Here is a 20009-nt window from a genome sequence, read left to right on the forward strand (position 1 = left end):
AAGAAGTTCAACTGCCCAGATCAGACAGCTGTGCCACAACTGACCAAAACATGAAGAGGGGAGAGAACTGTTTTACGCACGAACCAATCACATCCAGACTCCATAATAATAACACAGGTGAGTTTACCGATAGCGCCTCCCTGTGGCCAAACTAATGATTACAGAACTGGGTAAAAAAGCTGCCCCATCTGCTTGGAATAATGTACAGAAGGAGCTGAAACTGTCAGATTTGATCACTTTGGTGGAATTCAAGCCCATCTTGAAGGACAGAGAACAAGAATCCATTGGTCGATGTGATTGCTCGTATATCCCATAATTGAAGTCGTTTTAAATTGTGCCAGTTTTGAATGATTGATTATGTGCCATTTAATTTTCGCTGTATTCGTCTGCCTGTATTGTCTGTGTTTTATCTGTTGTAACTTTGTTCATGCTAACCTTCTTGGCCAGGTCGCTCTTGGAAAAGAGATTTTAATCTCAATAAGACTTATTACCTGGTTAAATAAAGGATATATATTACAACAAAAACTGAGGCTGAGTAGCATTTACTGCTGTTTGTTATGGGTAACAAACGTAAGATGAAAACATGTCATACCATTTGAAGCACACTTAATTTAAGTATATAAAGATGACCTCTCCAAAAAGATGTTTGAGTGTGGCTATTAATATCATATTCATTTATTTAAATGGGAAAATCTGGAACTTGGTTTTAAAAATGCAATGAAATTAAGTCCAATTGTTAACTTATCTATTAAACCCATCTGTCACATTTAAAATTGATTGATTGCTGGTTGATTGCTGATTGATTGCTGCAGATACGTTTTCTGTTAAACCACTCATGGTTGTACTTGCTTAAATATAATGTTGGGTGGTTTATTTATACCAAATAATCATATTTGAAACGTTTTTCCTAAGTGTTGTGTGTCAAAATCTGAATATATAAAGTAAATACATCTGTTAAATAAAGTAGTGGAGTAAAAAGTACCAAATTGTCTTTCAAAATGTTGTTGAGTAGCAAGAAGTATAATGAAGTATAAAATGAAAATACTTGGGTGAAGTACACGTTTCCAAATGTGTACTTAAGTACAGTACAGATCCAGATCAAACCAAACAGCTTTTTTCAGCACACACAGAAAAAACACACAACAACTCAAGAATGATAAAAGTTGTATTGTTTCAGCTCCAGGATTTCATCACTTTCTTCAAACTCCTAACAAAAGGTGCTGTAAGTTTAAATATACAACAAATCTAAAGCCAAGAACATTACATGAACACTGTGTTTATCCTCCACATTCTGACATGAAGTGCTTACAAATGTCATCCTTCTATAACTTATTACATTTCAATTGTAAACTAGCTGCAAATTGGTTCAATGGTGGCTTCTTTGATACACATGTTTATACCAGATGGACTTTTAGTATTTAAATACAGTCAAATGTCATAAAAAGCCAGAACATATTCACATAATTCAAAAACAATGGTATTAAATTGCATGACTTTGAATATTTCCAATCCAATCTGTTGTCATTTTGATGATTTCTACATGTTTAAAACTCTTTTTACAACATTTCTACTTTTCAAGACTATGTCTCGTAGTCATGCTTAAACCTAAAACGACCACAAGATGTCGACCTTTCACTATTTTCTAAGCACAGAGCTGAAGAAATGGGAACATGGCTTCTGGCTTCTCTACAATACTGTACAAACACAATGCTAATCTGACATCCACATTCTGCTCTGCACGGCTCAAAACACAAAAAGGCTATTTTCAACCGTTAAAGGAGCTCAGCAAATATTCCAGTTCTTGAAAATCGTTGAGCACAAGAGCGGTGCAATTTACAAAGAAGATAAAACAATAAATTACTGAGCTATAAAGAAACACTAAAACTAGCTCAATAGAGTGGTGCAGGAATGAGTCCTTAGACTCAATGGTTTTCGGGCCATACCGAGTTTTTCAAGTATTTGAACTCTACCAAGAGTTGAAATACAGTATTTCCAACTTCTAGTTTGAACGGCCATTTGGAATTCTGAAAGGGTTAGAAATGGATTCAACATCTTAAAACAAAAAAAAAACACTCATCTTTTTCATATAACATATTCTAAATTGGCCAAGCAGTTGTTGTGAAATATTGTCCTTATAGCCTATAATGCTAATCATCCCCAATTTACTGCAACCTATGCTAACTACGCAAATGGCAAGTTAGCATCTAACAGTTTCCTATTGCTGGTGACCCTTACTTCACATTTAAAACATTAAACTTTGGGGTCCCAACATTTGCAGTTTGACATTGCTGGCAACTATCTAACAAGTGTCTAAATGAGACGCCTACGTCATGTGACCGTGCTGTAGTTCCTTTAATTATAGTCCTACATTAGCTTGTTACTTCAAAAATCATAAATTCATGTTAATATGTGGAGTAATCTCCACATATTAACATGAATTTATGATTTATGATTTATGCTGAACAAAACGTGTAAAATTCATAAACGTTGAGATTATTTTCTCCAATAACCCTAATTGGAAAATCCCATTGGCTTTTTTTGGAGGGAACCAGGGTGGGTGATGCTGCCTTCAGGGTCCTACTTCAAAAATAGGACTTCCCTGCACCACTCTATTGGTTTCAATGCGTACAATCATGACAGTGAGCCAGCTCACCATCTCAGAGGTTTCAGTCCAACTCCTGAAAAGTTGCTTTTTGTCCTCGTGTTAAATTCCTCCGTTGTTGTGCAACGTTCAAACATCAACAACGTCCACAGAAGAACTGAAGCCGATCCAAATAAGGCATCAAGACATTAGTACAAAAAATAAAACTGTTACTCTGCTAGCAAACACTTTACAAAGGCCGACTGAGAAACACTTTGGTTCTCTCACGGAAACGTTACAAAACTACAAAAAGTGTATTTGCTTGTAAAGGGTGATTGCCTCTAAGATGTCCGTATGCTTCGTTATAAAACTCCATCAAAGAGACTTTCCGGGTATTTCAGAACAGGAAACATTTCCAAGTGTCTGTAAAATTGGCACAAGCTATCAAAATGCAAATAACATGCAGAGTGAGAGAGGTGTGATTTAAAAACGATTCAATTGTGAAATACTTAGAAAGACGATGTTAGGTAAGTTTGTTCTGCAAAGATTCTTGGGTTTACCTTGTGTTAAGTAATTAAATACTTAATTATTTTCAAATCAATTTACACTATTATCAATATTTTTGCAATTTAACACATTCATCCCGTTGGCACTATGATGACATTTGGAAAGAAATATGATACTGCAATATAAATAAGATTCAGGATTTTGGAGGGAATTATTATTTTCCCTTCATAATAGCCTATACTAAAATGGTCATGGTTGGGATTTATCTTGTATGGATTTGCACCAAACAAATATTACATGACATGTCACTTGTTAGACGCTTTTATCCAAAGCGACTTATATACTCAATACTGTGGGCAATCCCCACAAGAGCAATTTGGGGTGAAGTGTCTCAGGGACACAACGACATGCTAACTGCAGTGGGGTTTGAACCTGTGACCCCCTGATCTGAACACCAACGCACTAGTCCACTGCGCCACACGCCTCCTATGATATGAATTTCTTAAGACTGTAGAATAGTTTCTGCAGCACCATAACACACTGATTACAGGGAGGCGTGTGGCGCAGTGGACTAGTGCGTTGGTGTTTGGATCAGGGGGGCACAGGTTCAAACCCCACTGCAGTCAGCATGTCGTTGTGTCCCTGGGCAAGACACTTCACCCCACACTGCTCCTGTGGGGATTGTCCACAGTATTGAGTATGTAAGTCGCTTTGGATAAAAGCATCTAACAAGTAACATGTACTCTAATGTAATGACTAAAATCAGATTTTTTTTAAGTATTCTGTCTTTAACAAAAGTTGCGCCTCCTCTAATTGACTCTTACTTACATTTTGATGAGATTATAAGATTGGTTTTACTAGGGTCAGTATTTAATCTACATAAAGTTGGAAGACAGTTTAAAAACACAATGGCCACATTTCAATCCCAATTATATCAAGCGCCAAAAAACACCAACATCCTACACTTCCCATAATGCAACACAACATCATTTCTCATAGTCCCTCCCTTCCTGGATAACATCCCACATATTTTGGACTTCACACGTCAGTTTACAGATTTACTTTACTATTTAAATTCAGTTCGATATGATCAGGGTTTTTTTTTTTACCCTTTTTGACTCGACAAAGTTCCTGCAGAGCAACATTTGACAAACTGTCACTATTATATATTATATTATACATACTTGAATACCTTATGGAGGAAATATTCTTTGTCATCACTTTTTTTAGAAAGTTACAGAAAGTTAGTAGTTTACTTTGTCTCTTAAAAATCAACAAGTAAGATAACCAAAATGATTATTGTTCCAGAAACTGATGACACATTTCTAAGCGATTATTGCTAGATAATATTTCTATAGTTCTTTGCCAAAATTCTCATGTCACCAAAGTGCGTAATCTGTACCTTAACAGAACATTTAATGAACCAAACAAAGCCGATTTGTGCAGATAATCGAATAAATCGCTGCTACTTTCAAGGAATATTCAGAGCCTTAGTTTCCTCGGATGCTTCCCAGGAAAATCGACAAATCATATCATCAAAATAATTACTGGTCCTGAAACTGATGACATATTTTAAGCAATTATTGCTTCACATTGATAATCTGACAATACTTCTGTAGTGTTTCACAAACATATTACTGTAAACCTCCAAAGTGCCTGAATCTGCAGGTAATTTAACGGAGCTGATGCATGCTTTGAATCACCGAATCGTTTCAGATTGAATGAAATATCCGCAGCCTAAGTTTCTACCAATGCTTCCTTGGAAAATTGAGAAAACATATAACCAAAATGATTGCTAGTCCTGAAACACCTGACATATTTGAAGCATATTATTGCTCCACAATGATAATCTGACTATACGTCTGTAGTTCTACATCAACATTATGTATGTAAACCATCACCAAAGTGCCGACACTGGAACATTTAACAGAGCCGATTTCATGATATATCCGCAGCCTAAGTTTCTTCCAATGCTTCCTTGGAAAATTGAGAAATATATAACCAAAATGATTGCTTGTCCTGAAAACACATGACATATTTTAAGCATCTTATTGCTCCACAATGATAATCTGACTATACTTCTGTAGTTCTAGTTCTGGAACATTTAACGGAGCTGATCCGTGCTTTACAGTAAATCGCTGAATCAGAGCTGATTTCATGAAATATCCGCAACCTAAGTTTCTTCCAATGCTTCCTTGGAATATATGAAATATATAACCAATGATAATCTGACTATACTTCTGTAGTTCTACATCAACATCATGTATGTAAACCAAACATTTAACGGAGCTGATGCTCAGAGCGTATTTCATGAGATATCCTCCGCCTGAGTTTCCTCTGACGCTTCCTTTGAGTCCTGGTTCTGGTTCTGGTTCCTGTTGCTGGGCAGATGGGAGGCCTGCTCCAGCAGCTGCTCCAGGTACCGGTCCTCCGCCCTCTCCTCCTCCGCAGACAGACTCTGGGGGGGGGCAGCGTGCATCACGGGGGCCGAGAAGGTCCGCGGGATCCTGCAGGAGTGAGGGGCCACGAGAGAGGAGTCGTCTGTGGAGGAAGGGGAGCGTTGATCTGTGTTTTTATCTGGGGTTTCCTCCGGGGGCCGGTAAGGCGGAGGGCCCGTCAGCGGGGAGCCGTCGGGGGGGAGCTGGCTGTGGATGATGACCCTGGACTCCTCCTCCTGCTCAGGGTCCAGGTCCAGGTCCCGGGGGTCCTTGGAGGGGCTCTGGTCAGGGGAGTCGATGATGTTCAGGCTGAGGCCGGCTGCGGAGGTCTTCCCTCTGGGGGGGGGCAGCTCGAGACCCAGAGGCAGACGGGGACGCTCCTCTGGCTTTCCTGAAAAACCAAACAGGTGCATTTAAGTCAGTGGTTCTCTAACTTCTTGTGTGTTTGGAGAAAAAAAAAAGTCGGGGCCCCCCCAACACAAATAGTCACGTAATGGGCCAAGTTAACATTTATTAAAATACATCAATATGAACGTGAGCATTCCTTTCAAAAAATTTAAAAAATCACTTTGCTAGAACAGTGATAATAAAACAATGCTCCAGAAGTCTGTGTGCTCAAAAATTATAATAAATAATATAATTGTGCAATCGCTTTGCTAGATCAATAACCTATAATACTTTGCCACTTTGCAATCTGTGCAAAGAAATGAAAAGAAAGAAAATGCTGATATTTGGCAAAGAAGTGTGTCTTATCACAGTGGCTGCAAAGAGCCGGTTTTTGCACTGCACATTTTTTCAAATCGGGGTTGCAGGCTTGACCTTCCATCCTCATCATGTGCATTACTTAGTAATATATATCTACTATCTAATATATATCATTCCAATAACTTGTATATAGACTCGTACTGCACTATTCCACATACTCACTTTATTTTAGAACTATTTTTCTTTTTGTATTACTTTTACTATCTGTATTATTATGTTGCATTGTTGGAGAAGCCTGTGACATAAGATTTTCAACGACATAATTACTCTGTAGCTATGTTAGTTTGACAATAAAGAACCTTGAACCTTGAACACACCTGTGTCTTACAGCGTCCTCATAGGTTTCTCAGTGTCACTACACGACACAACAGTTTAGTGTTTCCGCCGGTCATGCCGACGTTGTCATAACAATTGTTCCTCCTGGTCTCTCGCCCCCCCCCCCCTGTCATGCCTCTGTGCCCCCCACTTTGAGAAACACTGATTTAAGTTAATGTTGTTGATTATAATTGACTTAACCCATAAAGGGAAACAACTAGATTCCCTTAAGCATTTAATTAGCATAACATATTTTGTATATAAAATGTATTTTTTGTTCTATTTTTTACAAAAACACCTGTGATATTTCAAAAAAACTGCGAACTGGGTTCAAATTCTGAAAGCAGATGGTTAAGATATTTAATTATGCTTCACATAATTAAATATTATAATATGAATATATTATATATGTTTATATAAGGTAGAGATGTGTGTTTGAAAGAAACTGCGTACTGGGTTCAAATTCTGAAAAATGATGGTTAAAATTGTTTAATTCTGTGAACCATATTGTAATATTATAATATTCGTCTATTATATATTTGTATGGCCCTTTATTAAGGTAGAGATGACTTCCTCTGTGAGGTACTGTAAAGAAGTCATTTATTTGAAAAATATCCTCAAATAATTATGTTTTTATCTATGAGTGTGTATTCAGGTTTAACCCATGCAACACACTCAGGGACTTTCAGTGAGTGTGTAGGTCTGTGAAGGTGTGTGTAGGTGTGTGTAAGTGTGTGTAGGTGTGTGCAGATGTGTGTAGGTGTGTGTAGATGTGTGTAGGTGTGTGAAGGTGTGTGTAGGTATGTGTAGATCTGTGAAGGTGTGTGTAGGTGTGTGTAAGTGTGTGTAAGTGTGTGTAGGTGTGTGTAGATGTGTGTAGGTGTGTGAAGGTGTGTGTAGGTATGTGTAGATCTGTGAAGGTGTGTGTAGGTGTGTGTAAGTGTGTGTAGGTGTGTGTAGATGTGTGTAGGTGTGTGAAGGTGTGTGTAGGTATGTGTAGATCTGTGAAGGTGTGTGTAGGTGTGTGTAAGTGTGTGTAGGTGTGTGCAGATGTGTGTAGGTGTGTGTAGATGTGTGTAGGTGTGTGAAGGTGTGTGTAGGTATGTGTAGATGTGTGTAGGTGTATGTAGATGTATGTAGATGTGTGTGTAGATGTACCTGGAGGAGGAAGGTCGAGCTTCCTCTTCCTCAGCTCCATCATGGAGCTCTGCAGCTGCTCGATGACCTCGTCGTCACTGAAGTAAAACGTCTGAGCGATTCTCTCCTGCAGAAACTCTCTGAGCTCCTCCAGAGACATCTTCAACATGCGCCCTACACACACACACACACACACACACACACACACACACACACACACACACACACACACACACACACACACACACACACACACACACACACACACACACACACACACACACACACACACACACACACACACACACACACACACACACACACACACACACACACACACACCACACACACACACACACACACACACACACACACACACACACACACACACACACATTATGTATCAACTAAAGAAACTACGTTCATAATACTTTTTGACTTATTCTTTAATCAGACAAATGATTATTGAAATCAAAATGATGACTTTTCTTTTTGATATACTGTTTGATAGAGAAATAACAATTTTAGGGTTTCTTTAATTCAATGGATAAGTATGAATGTTCCAGTCCTTACTCTTGTGTATCTTCAGGATGGTGTAAGACATGGCGGTGAGAAGCCTCTCTCCCTCCAGGATGAAAATGTCCCAGAGACGAAGAGTCAGCGTGAACGGCGTCTGCAGGAAACACAACACAACAAATCACACACCAACAGACGGAGGAACAGCTTCTATCCGAGAGCTCTCCATCACTCCCACCCCTGTCCAACTAGTAGAGGAACTAAGGCCCCTAAAAGTTGAGATACCCCTACCCGAGGTAGAACAAAGCACAACCATGTTTTTTCATTACTTTAATATGTCTAGTTTATGAGTCGGATGGTTGTATACAAATATGTTGTGGTGTGGGGAGAGGTGTTTTGTTTGTGTGTGTCCCCACCAGAGGTGGGAAGTGGTGGAGTACAAATACTTCGTTACTGTACTGAAGTACATTTATCTGGTATCAGTACTTTACTCCACTACTTATTTTCTGATGACTTTTAACTTTGACTTCTTACATTTTGAACCCAAATACCTGTACTTTCTACTTCTTACATGTTGAACACAAATACCTGTACTTTCTACTTCTTACATTTTGAACTCAAATACCTGTACTTTCTACTTCTTACATTTTGAACACAAATACCTGTACTTTCTACTTCTTACACTTTGAACACAAATACCTGTACTTTCTACTTCTTACATTTTGAACACAAATACCTGTACTTTCTACTTCTTACATGTTGAACACAAATACCTGTACTTTCTACTTCTTACATTTTGAACTCAAATACCTGTACTTTCTACTTCTTACACTTTGAACCCAAATACCTGAACTTTCTACTTCTTACATTTTGAACACAAATACCTGTACTTTCTACTTCTTACACTTTGAACACAAATACCTGTACTTTCTACTTCTTACATTTCCCAAACAGGCTGGTTCCTTTAGTTTGAATGTGTGTTTGGTGGCGTGATCATTATTATTTAGAGTCATTGCGTGCCTATTGATTTGAACACGATCCGTGTATCCATCATTTCCTGGTCTTCTCTAAAGAAGAGGGACCAATGAAAACGTTGTCATGTTGCCGTTGTTCAGCATGGAAACATTCATTAGCTAACAATGACATTATTGTTCTATTAATATAAAGGGAGGTCAGGTACTCTTTAAAACAGCTGCTAGTTATGGGTACTTTTTACTGAAGTACATTTCAAAGCCCATACTTCTTTACTTTTACTTTAAGAAGTTTAGTCAGTACTTCTACTTTCACCAGAGTATTTTTAAACACAAGTATCTGTACTTCTACTTGAGTAAAGGATGTGTGTACTTTTGCCTTCTCTCTCTATATCACTGCCACTTCATTCCCTGTGTTTACGTCAGAGTTTCTGCCTCTTTCTGCTCGTGTCCAGAGTCAGGAGGTTTGTTGGTTTGCTCTCAGACCTCAGAGGCCCCGTGCCCCTCGCAGTAAAGTGCTGACAGCGGCTAAAGCTGCCAAACCACCACCGCAGGATTGTGGGTAAGCACGGAGGAGACTAATAGCAGTTCAACTTCACAGCTCTTAATGCTCTCTTATAAAGTCCCAGAGCTCAAATATCAACATTTTCTGCTGAAACCATGAAAAGTTATCTTTAAAAAAAGGCAATTCTGTTTTGGTAATAACTTGCTGTTGTAAAGAAGTGATGTTTTCTGTAGATAAAGTTTGACTTACTGTGTAATGTTGACTATTTATTTAGATGATATCCACATTAAAATGACTCTGCTCCATGGATTTGATTTGGCTAGATTCACAGCGTATAGTATGAGATTTCTTTGTAATAGAGTCATTCAAAATAAGATATTTAAGGACAGTTTTACACTTTTCTTTTGTTTCTATTCATACACAGAATTCACACACATAGCGGTCTTTACAAACACCTTTAAAGTAACGTTTTTATATACTAATAATTGTATATTTCTGTATAGGATGTTAATGTATTTACTTAGTTTACAATCATTGTGATTATTTATTTATCTGTTTTACTAATATCCTTTTTCTTCTTGGGGAGTATACATTTGTACCCGTATTTTATTGGAAAAACCAAATGAGAATAAATGGGGAAAAAATTGCGGAATAGTCGTTTTCATGTGTATTTGTCTGTCCTTAAATAAACCAATAATAAATAAATTGTAAATTGGACATTCAAATGTTACTTTTCCTTAGGTTTCCTCCCAAAAGATTCATTTAAATACAAATGTAATGTAAAGGACACTCTTAATCTGATAAAAAAGATCATACGTTGTCCTGTGGATTATGAATTGTTATCTTTGCAATGATATATCATAATGATGATATCTGTCCAAATGTGACTTTACATGTTTTTTAACTGGTGTAGGAGCCAATTAACACTGTGGGTATAAAGGTAGGAACCAATGTTTGTGGTTAGAGGTTCCGCCGGAAGGCCATACAGTTTTTGACCACCCACGGAACACACACACGAAGAACACACACGGGGTGTTTCTCAATGTCGAGGAAGGCTGCTCCAGAGCCACTATTTCAAGGATGCTACGTCATCGAGTCCCGCCGAAGGACTGTTCCAATGTCCAGGATGCTTGGAATTCTACCGAGGCCGGCGTACTTCGTTGCGGGAAATTTCGAGGCTGCACATGTGTATCCTCCGTGGTCTTAAAATCCCCACAATGCTTTGCGCACGGACCAATTTCCCAAATCTTTGGTGGAAATCGCACTCCATTTAAGGCGGGGCCTCGGAAATGACGCACACCTGTTAGCCTGTTCCACAATTCTTCGTTTTCCGAGGCTAGGAAGGATTCTTGCCTCGCTTCTGAAGGACCTGACTCGGAGGGACATGTCCTACCAAGGAAGCGTCCTCGACATTGAGAAACACCCACGGAGAACACACACAGAGAACACACATGTAGAAAACACACACACACACACACACACACACACACACACACACACACACACACACACACACACACACACACCACACACACACACACACACACACACACACACACACACACACACACAAACACACACACACACACACACACACACCACACACACACACACACACACCACACACACACACACACACACACACACACACACACACACACACACACACACACACACACACACACACACACACACACACACACACACACACACACACACACACACACACACACACACACACACACACACACACACACACACACACACCACACACACACACACACACACACACCAAACGTTTGCTAAAGGTATTGTGTGAACCGTTGATATCGTGTATGGGGAATGAGAAAACAAAGCAAGTTAAATGGAAACCAGTGAAAAGGAAATAAATGGACTGTATTTAACTGGAAACTTTGCATCGGACTTTTATTCTACTGGCAAACTTTGTGTGCGTCAATTACGCCAACATAGCGGATCCTCAGAGGCTTAAAGCGTTGGCTTAGCCTCTACAACTACAGCACAATAATTGAGTTTTCTGACCCTGTCGATGAAGCACTGCAGGAACCACTTTGTGCTGTAGATCCCCGCAGACATCTGCTCCCTGTCCTGCAGACGGAGAGAGAATCACATTAACATCACAACACCGACCCCAACCCCACACACTCTGTCAATGTGTGCTTTTAAAATTGGGCTGTATCAATAAAATGTGATGGATTGACACATCTGACATATTGTTGCTGTGTCTTCGATGTGTTTGTGTCAGTGAGATCTCACCAGATGTTTCTTCAGCTTGGGGTTGAGTTTGGAAATGATCTGATCGTGATGAGTCTGAAAGCGCTGCAGTTTGGGGAAACCCGGGACAAAAAACCCTGAAGAAGAAAGAGAGGAGAGAGGCGTTTCTTAATCACACTTCAGATTCAAACATCGTCATTGGCGTACAGTCGAAGTACTGCCAAAGCATTTTCAGGAATATTGGTGAAAACAATAAACATCTTTACATGTACATTCTGAATACCGTTAGTATATTGGTTTTGAACAATAGCAGAATTAACAGGCTTTTTTTTCTTCAGGAATCATAATTACTATATTTTGACATCAACAAAAACAATTTAAAAAACAACCGCTTACTTAACCCCTAATCTGATAAATGAAAGTAGTAAAATATTAAAAGTTATTTGATCTCTTATCGGACATTTTACTTCTTCTTATATTTATATGAGTATCAATTCAATTTTATCCAATTTATGTTTTATTTTTTGTTATTCTTAAATGGAGCGACTATCACAAAACCCAATTTGCTCCGCTGGGATATATAAAGTATTCTATTTCTGAATAAGGTCAAAATAATAAACTCAAAATCACGTCACAGTTCCTGTAGAGGGAAATAAGTCCAACATTTGTTTCCTTTTTCTGAGCATTTCACCTTAAAACAGATGCATGAGTCACATTGGATGTTCCTGTGAAGCTTGCTGCTGTTTCTCACATACACAGTGTGAGTGTGTGTGTGTGTGTGTGTGTGTGTGTGTGTGTGTGTGGTGTGTGTGTGTGTGTGTGTGTGTGTGTGTGTGTGTGTGTGTGTGTGTGTGTGTGTGTGTGTGTTCTCACCGTGCATGCCGTGTGTGTGGTGTGTCAGCAGCTGCGACAGCGCCCAGAAGGCGTCCTCCTCGTTCAGGAACATCAGCAGCAGAGCGGCGATCTGACTCATCCCCTGACAGTAGCTCACCTCCTGCAGGACACAAATAAACAACAACAACAACAACAAGGGAGAGTCAGTTGTGTCGTGGAAATATAACATGTATAAAGCTTTAAAAGTCCTATTTTGTCAGCGAACAACCCAAAGATATTGTTAATTATATTATATTACAAGGAGAAAAGCAGACAATCTACATTTGGGTGCATTTTCTGCAATTCCTTAATGAAAAAACACGTTTACGATCAATTGTTTATCACAAAGGTTTACGACTAATCGATAAATCCACTTTAACAACATTAATTAGTTTCAAGAGCAAAGCATTTAAAAATCTTTGCACACTTGTTAGAGAACAGAAAACACTCCTCTCATTTTATATCATTAGTTACGTTTGACTTGTAACTCTTGTTGAGCTCTGAAGCAGTAATCCTGATAATAGAATAATAAATATCACAGTGGCTCTTTCTGGCGCGTTTCCACTACAGCGCGGAGCCCGGTTTAAGAGAGCTGTGACGTCAGCGGCCCGTCTTTGGTTGCGTTTCCACTTGGCCTAGTACCGGCCGGCGGGTCCTAATTCACAGTTTTTCTGGCCTCATAAAATCGTGGTTCTAGGGCCAGAGACAACGAGGCTGAGTCGGGCTGAGTATGCTAAACTAGAGAGAGAATCGCTGGCAAGGGGGCTACAACTACAACAAGATGGACATATTTGACCGTGATTTAATTGTAATACACGTTTCAAAATGATGCCGAAGTAACAACATACTGATACCGGTTAGTAAAAACCATGAATTAATGCTTTGTCAAGTCTGCAGACAGACGGCAGGCGAAAAACCTTTTAAAATGCGTGTTTTCTAAATGGAGATTGGCTAAGCTAACGCAGTATATGCTCCGACTGTCCACACTCACAACAACGGCCTATACAGACATAAATAAAGCAGCGACTGTATTCGCCATGACACAGGCAGTCTGTGGTTTGTACTTGTTTAACTTTTGTCTAGTTTCTGAACATATATGAGGAGCTGTGAGCTCTGAGTGCTAACAGCTAACGGCTGTGTTGTTTTTCTGGGGTTTTCATTGAAGATGACGTCACGGCTCCGCCTACACTGCGTTACTATAGATACTACCCCAGTTCCTAAACTGTAATGGAAATGCGCCATAAAGTGAGCCAGTCCTAACGAGGCCTAGCCATACCGAGCGAGGCCGAGCGAGGCCGTGTAGTGGAAATGCGCCAGAGTCCTTTAATGGCTGAATATAATCATATCGAGGCGCTGTATTAAAACAAATGTGTGGATTATCCTGCATGCTGTGCAGATCCTTGCAAGAGTAGCCTGAGATGATGCTAACGTTAGCGACACACAGGATGGGCTGTTGTGTTTGATTTGGGAGATTAGTATGGGGCAGCTTAGTCTAAAAGCACTACCATTTCAAGTTTTTGACCAAAACACTATTGAAGTCTAGGTTTGGATACATGAACTTACTGTGTTGTAGACGGAGTATGCAGAGAGGACGCTGAAGAGAGCCTGCTGCCTGCACACAGGAACACAGAGGAAGTTAAAGAACCTTTCTATGAATGATGTGACACTGATTTATCTCCTAAACTGTTTTCTATTAATAGTCACCATAAAGTAAGTCGGCCATTAGAGGTGTTACCTTCATGTCTAAAAATGTAACATACATATTATTGTTAAAGATGTTAATGGCGAACCCAGAAAGGGAAATACAGCTAATAGGATCTAAACAAACAAACAAATAAATAAACATGGTGAGACTCCTCAGATAAGAAGGAAATAAAACAGGCAAGCTACGACAGAATAAAAAAACCGAACAAATGTATTTTTTACAGTCAAAATACATTTAAAAGAAGACAAAAAAAATAAAAAAATAAAATAAATATAAAGAAAACAGACAAAACTGAACACAAATGTAGGGTCCCCTATTATACTCTTTGTCAACAATAGGATTGTTGACAATATGATTGTTGACAATATGATTGGTTTAAGAAAAACACAATGGTGCTCTAGGAGGACCTTCAGGTGATAATGATATCTAAAAGACATGAAAAAGTGACCTTTGAATACACAAACAAAATAGAATAAAGAACATTTCCAAGAATACATACAATACATCACAACAAATAAATAAACCTTAACAGAGACCAGAGGCCTGTACTACGAAGCCGGATTTTCGCTTAGCCGGCTGACTTCAGGGAAAACTCGGGCTTTCCGGTCCTACGACGCTGGTTCTCTTTTTAGCGGGCTAGATCTCCATGGTAACTTATGCTGAGCGGCTAACCTCCTCGGGAGGAGGTTAGGTTGCAGGCTAAGAGATCAACTCAGTGAAAGCACCGCCTGCTGACCAATCAGAGCTCCGTGTGCGGAGTTTAAAGCTATCAAGTCATATTACAGGATAGAGGAAATACAGAAAAACTGCCGTTGCAGGAAAGACGGCCGGCAAAAATCAACTGACTGTATGAACGTGAAAATTAATAGAATATCCCCTCCCATCTTCAGAGCAATCTGACTATTATAACATTAGCGTTAAGAAAGCTTACTTAAATATCTGCCACGACATAAGTAACCGGATCAGAGTAACATTAAGTACAGTCCGCGGCACTGTGAGTGCAGACGTAGATGTGTCCCATTATCATTCATATCATATCACATCATAATGTATCATATATTTCCTTATTTGAGTCAGCTTCTTGAGCCGTATCTGGCCGTGCAACACTCACAGTGTCACATACTGTATGCAGAAGTATTATTTTAAGCAACACATTAAGTTGACGAAACACTCGAGTCAAATGTAATTAAAGTCAGATCCACTCGTGTCTTGGACGGGGCAGTGATTTCATAAACCTGTTAATGTACGCATTCAAACACTTTTTCTTTTACCAGCTGTATTCACCTTGCAGGTGCAGCTATGTGGCTTTTATCCTGGATAAAGTGTTTAAGTCATGGATGTTTAAGTTTAACTTCTTCATATTTGACTAATATTAAAGTTCACTTTTCATTCAGGAAGTATGACGCTGCGCTGTCAGTACGCTTGTCCATGTTTGAGATTGGTCGAATGCTCCAAATACCTCCCCTTTCATGTGAACGCGCACCTAACTAGATAGGACACGGCTGGCTTGAGCGATCCACTTGATAACCAGCGTCGTAGTACAGTTTAGCCAGAGCGCGTATGTTTTGGATTGGGCCAACCGGCTAACTCAAACATATCCAGGTTAGGAAAATCCGGCTTCGTAGTACAGGCCTCAGATCATATTTCCTGCAGAGCTACAGAGCTGCTCTCTGTTTCTCATTTCTGCAGGTCCGCTGAACTCCTGGTGAATATCTGAGTGTTTTCCACTGAGCCGGCCTGCGGTGAGTTAAACTGCCGGTGACTTCCCTGAGTGACGGATCAGGTTCCCCAACAGCCCCCCTCAAATAAAAATGTTACTGCGGGGTCGCTACACTACACATGTGCAACACTTTCTAAATCTAAACTGTGGTTAGGACCATGATGGGAGGCTGACATGTTAAGAGACATGGAAACTGTAGTTTGTTCTTCAGGGCTTTCAGATTAAATTGTAATCTTTCAATATGTTTTCATGTGCAATAGCAGCTGTAATAGAGAGGTGCAGTGATGACATATTTCCTAGTGGACCCTGAAGGCAGCATATCCCATGTTCCCAGCTCAAAAAGCCAATGGGATTTTCCCATTTCACCCAGTAAAGTGAGTGCTGCTCCACCTGATAAGAAAAGATGACAGATGCAGATTCTGCCTGAAGCCAGTTTTTATCTCTGAGACTCACTTGACTCCGAAGCGATCCATGAACATCACGTGGTTTCTGAAGGTGCGGTTGATGTCCAGGTCGATCTGTTTGATCTCAGCCGAGCACAGCAGCGCCTGCTCCTTCATTTTCTGAAGAGGCAACCAAAAATATTTGTATAGGTTAAAACCGGTTAAAACATATATATCTGATCTGATTTTACTGACAGATTTCAGTTTTCAGATAATACATATTTTATTATCTTTCATTATCTATTTTAATTATAGAATAAGCTGACCATTATTTTCTGGTTGATTTACAAGTAACTCAAAAGCATTTTTGAAAATAAATTGTATTTGTTTGATCTCATATCTACATCAATGGATATGAATTGTAAACACACCAAGGTTTACTTTTACATCAATCCAAATAATTAAATATATAATTGTTATATTTGTATTCGTGTAACTTGTTTGTATATTTTGTAATTTTGTTAGAAACTTTCAAAATATTTTGGAGTTTAAACGTTTCTTTTTTGCATTTGTGGAAAGTGTTCTAAATTAACTGATTAGATATGTACACATTTATTGTCAATCTATTCACACAAGTAACATTGACACAAATGTACCTCCATAAAGTGTGTGTGTGTGTGTGTGACTGTTTGTTAGTCTGGACCCCAGGAAGAATAGCCAACGCTCAGACTAATGCTAATAGTTTAAAAACAAAGACACATGTCCTCCATCTCCTCTTTTTATCTAAACTCCTCTCACACACTTCCTGCTAACATCAATAACATGATGTTATTAAAGTACACACACACACCTCGTACTTCCCCTCGTTCTCCTTCTTCTGCCGCTCCACGTCCAGCATCAGAGCCCAGGCTCGTCCTCTCAGCTGCAGCGGGACGCCTTTATACACCCGCTTCACCATCTGAGACATCATACACACAAAGAGAATATCAAATAAATAAACAGACGGTGTAGATATCTGAATCTGCGAAGCGTGAGTCAGAAAGATTATACACCTACGACCAAATCCACAGGTACAAAAAACATTTAATTTTGAAACTATTTCACTGAGCATACAGATTAGTAGGTTTGTGTGTGTGTGTGTGTGTGTGGTTGTGTGTGTGTGTGTGTGTGTGTGTGTGTGTGTGTGTGTGTGTGTGTGTGTGTGTGTGTGTGTGTGTGTGTGTGTGTGTGTGTGTGTGTGTGTGTGTGTGTGTGTGTGTGTGTGTGTGTGTGTGTGTGTGTGTGTGTGTGTGTGTGTGTGTGTGTGTGTGTGTGTGTGTGCTTTTACTGGCTGCAAAAGTGTGGAAATGGTTCATTTAAATCATCTGAAAATACTCAAATGAGTACTTTCATTTTATTATTGTTTCCACAGTTACCATTTGTCTCCATCGTTGAGCGACAAAGTGTTTATACCCAGAAACAGAGCTTCATTCACACAAACTACACACATCATGGACTGCACACAAAGAGATGAAATAGATAGAAGGACAAACCAATGACTGTATCTGTCCTTGTAAGCTTTTTATAGGTTTGTAAATGTTGTAAATTAGGTTTTCCTCCTCCAAATATCTTCTAGTTTCATATTTTACGAGTGACGTTACAAAAGGCAAGCCTCGGTTAAGTGTAATTTGACTGTTGACACAGTTGTGGTGAGCAAATGGAAACACGAAAACACTTTGCATACTTGTCAGCAATTATGTGCACTTTCCAAGAAGATTATGGTGTGTGTGTGTGTGTGTGTGTGTGTGTGTGTGTGTGTGTGTGTGTGTGTGTGTGTGTGTGTGTGTGTGTGTGTGTGTGTGTGTGTGTGTGTGTGTGTGTGTGTGTGTGTGTGTGTTGTTCCTCACCCTGTCACTGTTCTTGTATTTGTCCCACTTATTCACCATCTTCAGCCACTTCTCCACCCTCTCGATCTCCAGCTGCTTCCTCTGAGATGGAGACAGACACAGGTTATTACTCAACAATACTAATGCAGGTTTTATGGGTGTAACAAAAAATGTAATTATAATTTTACTTATGAGATTTACTAAGGTTAGATCAACTCAAAATAAATTAGTTTAATTGGAGGGCTGCCGTTTGCTTGACTTTCCTCCTTTTCTTCAAAAACCTCTGTGGGACTCAGGTGGAAGTCCATTCTTTGGTATAATGTGTCTTTGTATTCAGAACAGAGAGAGAATTCAGAACGTACCCTGTTGTCAGAAAACTTGCACTTAATGATAACGACAAAATATGTGCAACAGCAGTGAATTTTTCCCCATTTTCAGTAAGGACGGGTTTGGAAAGATAGCTTGCGAGCTAGCTGTCAAGCTATAGGAAGCTGTGCTTAGCATGTTAGATGTGACTGTAGGTCAATATAGAGTGGTGCTGAGATTACGTATTTCTGTGTCTGGGCGTGATGACGTTTAGTTGTCTCCTTTAGACACTTCATGGCAACCTGGTTTTAAATTCACCAGTGGGGTATTTACTGATGTGTTTTATGTCGTAGAACAAAATGTTAAAATCTCTTCAGCTTGTGTTAACGCAGGCCTTTATTCAAGCTAACAACCAAAAACACATTCAAAAAACCACTGACTCCAGACCAGGGGAGAGGAAGTGATACAATTCTGACTTATTTCAGGTTTTAGGACTCATTCCTGCACCACTCTTTTGACACCTGACATCTTGCTGCAGGACACAGATCTGACCTTTCCTCCTTTACCTTTTCCTCGTGTGCAGTCGGGGCCGGCAGCTCGTCTTCACTGAAACAGATTAAGAACCGTCAGAGATTCACAGGGAGCTGCTGTCTGCATGTGAGCAGGATACAAATCACCGACTTACTGCATGAAGCCGAATCGGTCGATGACTTTGTAGATGCTGAAGTCGGGATCTTCCCAGGGGTCGATCTGCACCCCGCCCTGCCTGCCCTGCACACACACACACACACACACACACACACACACAGATTTACATTTACTTTAACAAATACATTTGGGGGCATTTTTAAAGCATTTATGGAGTTGTGTTTCTGTCTCTCCTGGGACATGTCTTCATGCTTTAATGTTCAAACAGGTCTTTATTGTTCTCATACTGCCTCTGCTGCAGCACCTCTTTTCACCCTCTGTCTGAAACCAGAGCCCAGTCTGCTCTGATTGGTTAGCTGGCCGACTCTGTTGTGATTGGTCAACCACTTAGAAATGTCCTGCCCCTTAGCCTATCATGTGTTGGAGCGCTAGCCAATAGAAGAGCGAGTGTTATATAGTGATGTTCCTATGTTCAGGAAGTAAACAAAGGAGTCCAATGGAGGCGTTTCAGGGGGGAGAGGAACTTTGAGATGTGAGCCTTT

General features: G+C 39.7%; 1 protein-coding gene across 2 annotated transcripts in view; it reads right to left on the reverse strand.

Annotated features, from left to right (window-relative positions):
- Nucleotides 1–3874: 3874 nt before the first annotated feature.
- Nucleotides 3875–20009, reverse strand: part of LOC117497017 (USP6 N-terminal-like protein) — a 25923-nt gene continuing 9788 nt past the window's right edge. For both annotated transcript variants that reach the window (XM_034148902.1, XM_034148903.1), the window contains 12 exons: nt 19505–19590; nt 19386–19425; nt 18535–18615; nt 17499–17606; nt 16719–16828; nt 14404–14452; nt 12841–12961; nt 12010–12104; nt 11776–11841; nt 8317–8416; nt 7765–7917; nt 3875–5917 (listed from right to left, as the gene is read on the reverse strand). In XM_034148902.1, coding sequence (XP_034004793.1) covers nt 5397–5917; nt 7765–7917; nt 8317–8416; nt 11776–11841; nt 12010–12104; nt 12841–12961; nt 14404–14452; nt 16719–16828; nt 17499–17606; nt 18535–18615; nt 19386–19425; nt 19505–19590 — 1530 coding nt within the window. In that variant the 3' untranslated portion in view covers nt 3875–5396. The remainder of the gene's footprint in view (nt 5918–7764; nt 7918–8316; nt 8417–11775; nt 11842–12009; nt 12105–12840; nt 12962–14403; nt 14453–16718; nt 16829–17498; nt 17607–18534; nt 18616–19385; nt 19426–19504; nt 19591–20009) is intronic.

This window comes from Trematomus bernacchii, unplaced genomic scaffold (genome assembly GCF_902827165.1).
Source record: "Trematomus bernacchii unplaced genomic scaffold, fTreBer1.1, whole genome shotgun sequence".
NCBI classification, from domain to species: Eukaryota; Metazoa; Chordata; class Actinopteri; order Perciformes; family Nototheniidae; genus Trematomus; species Trematomus bernacchii.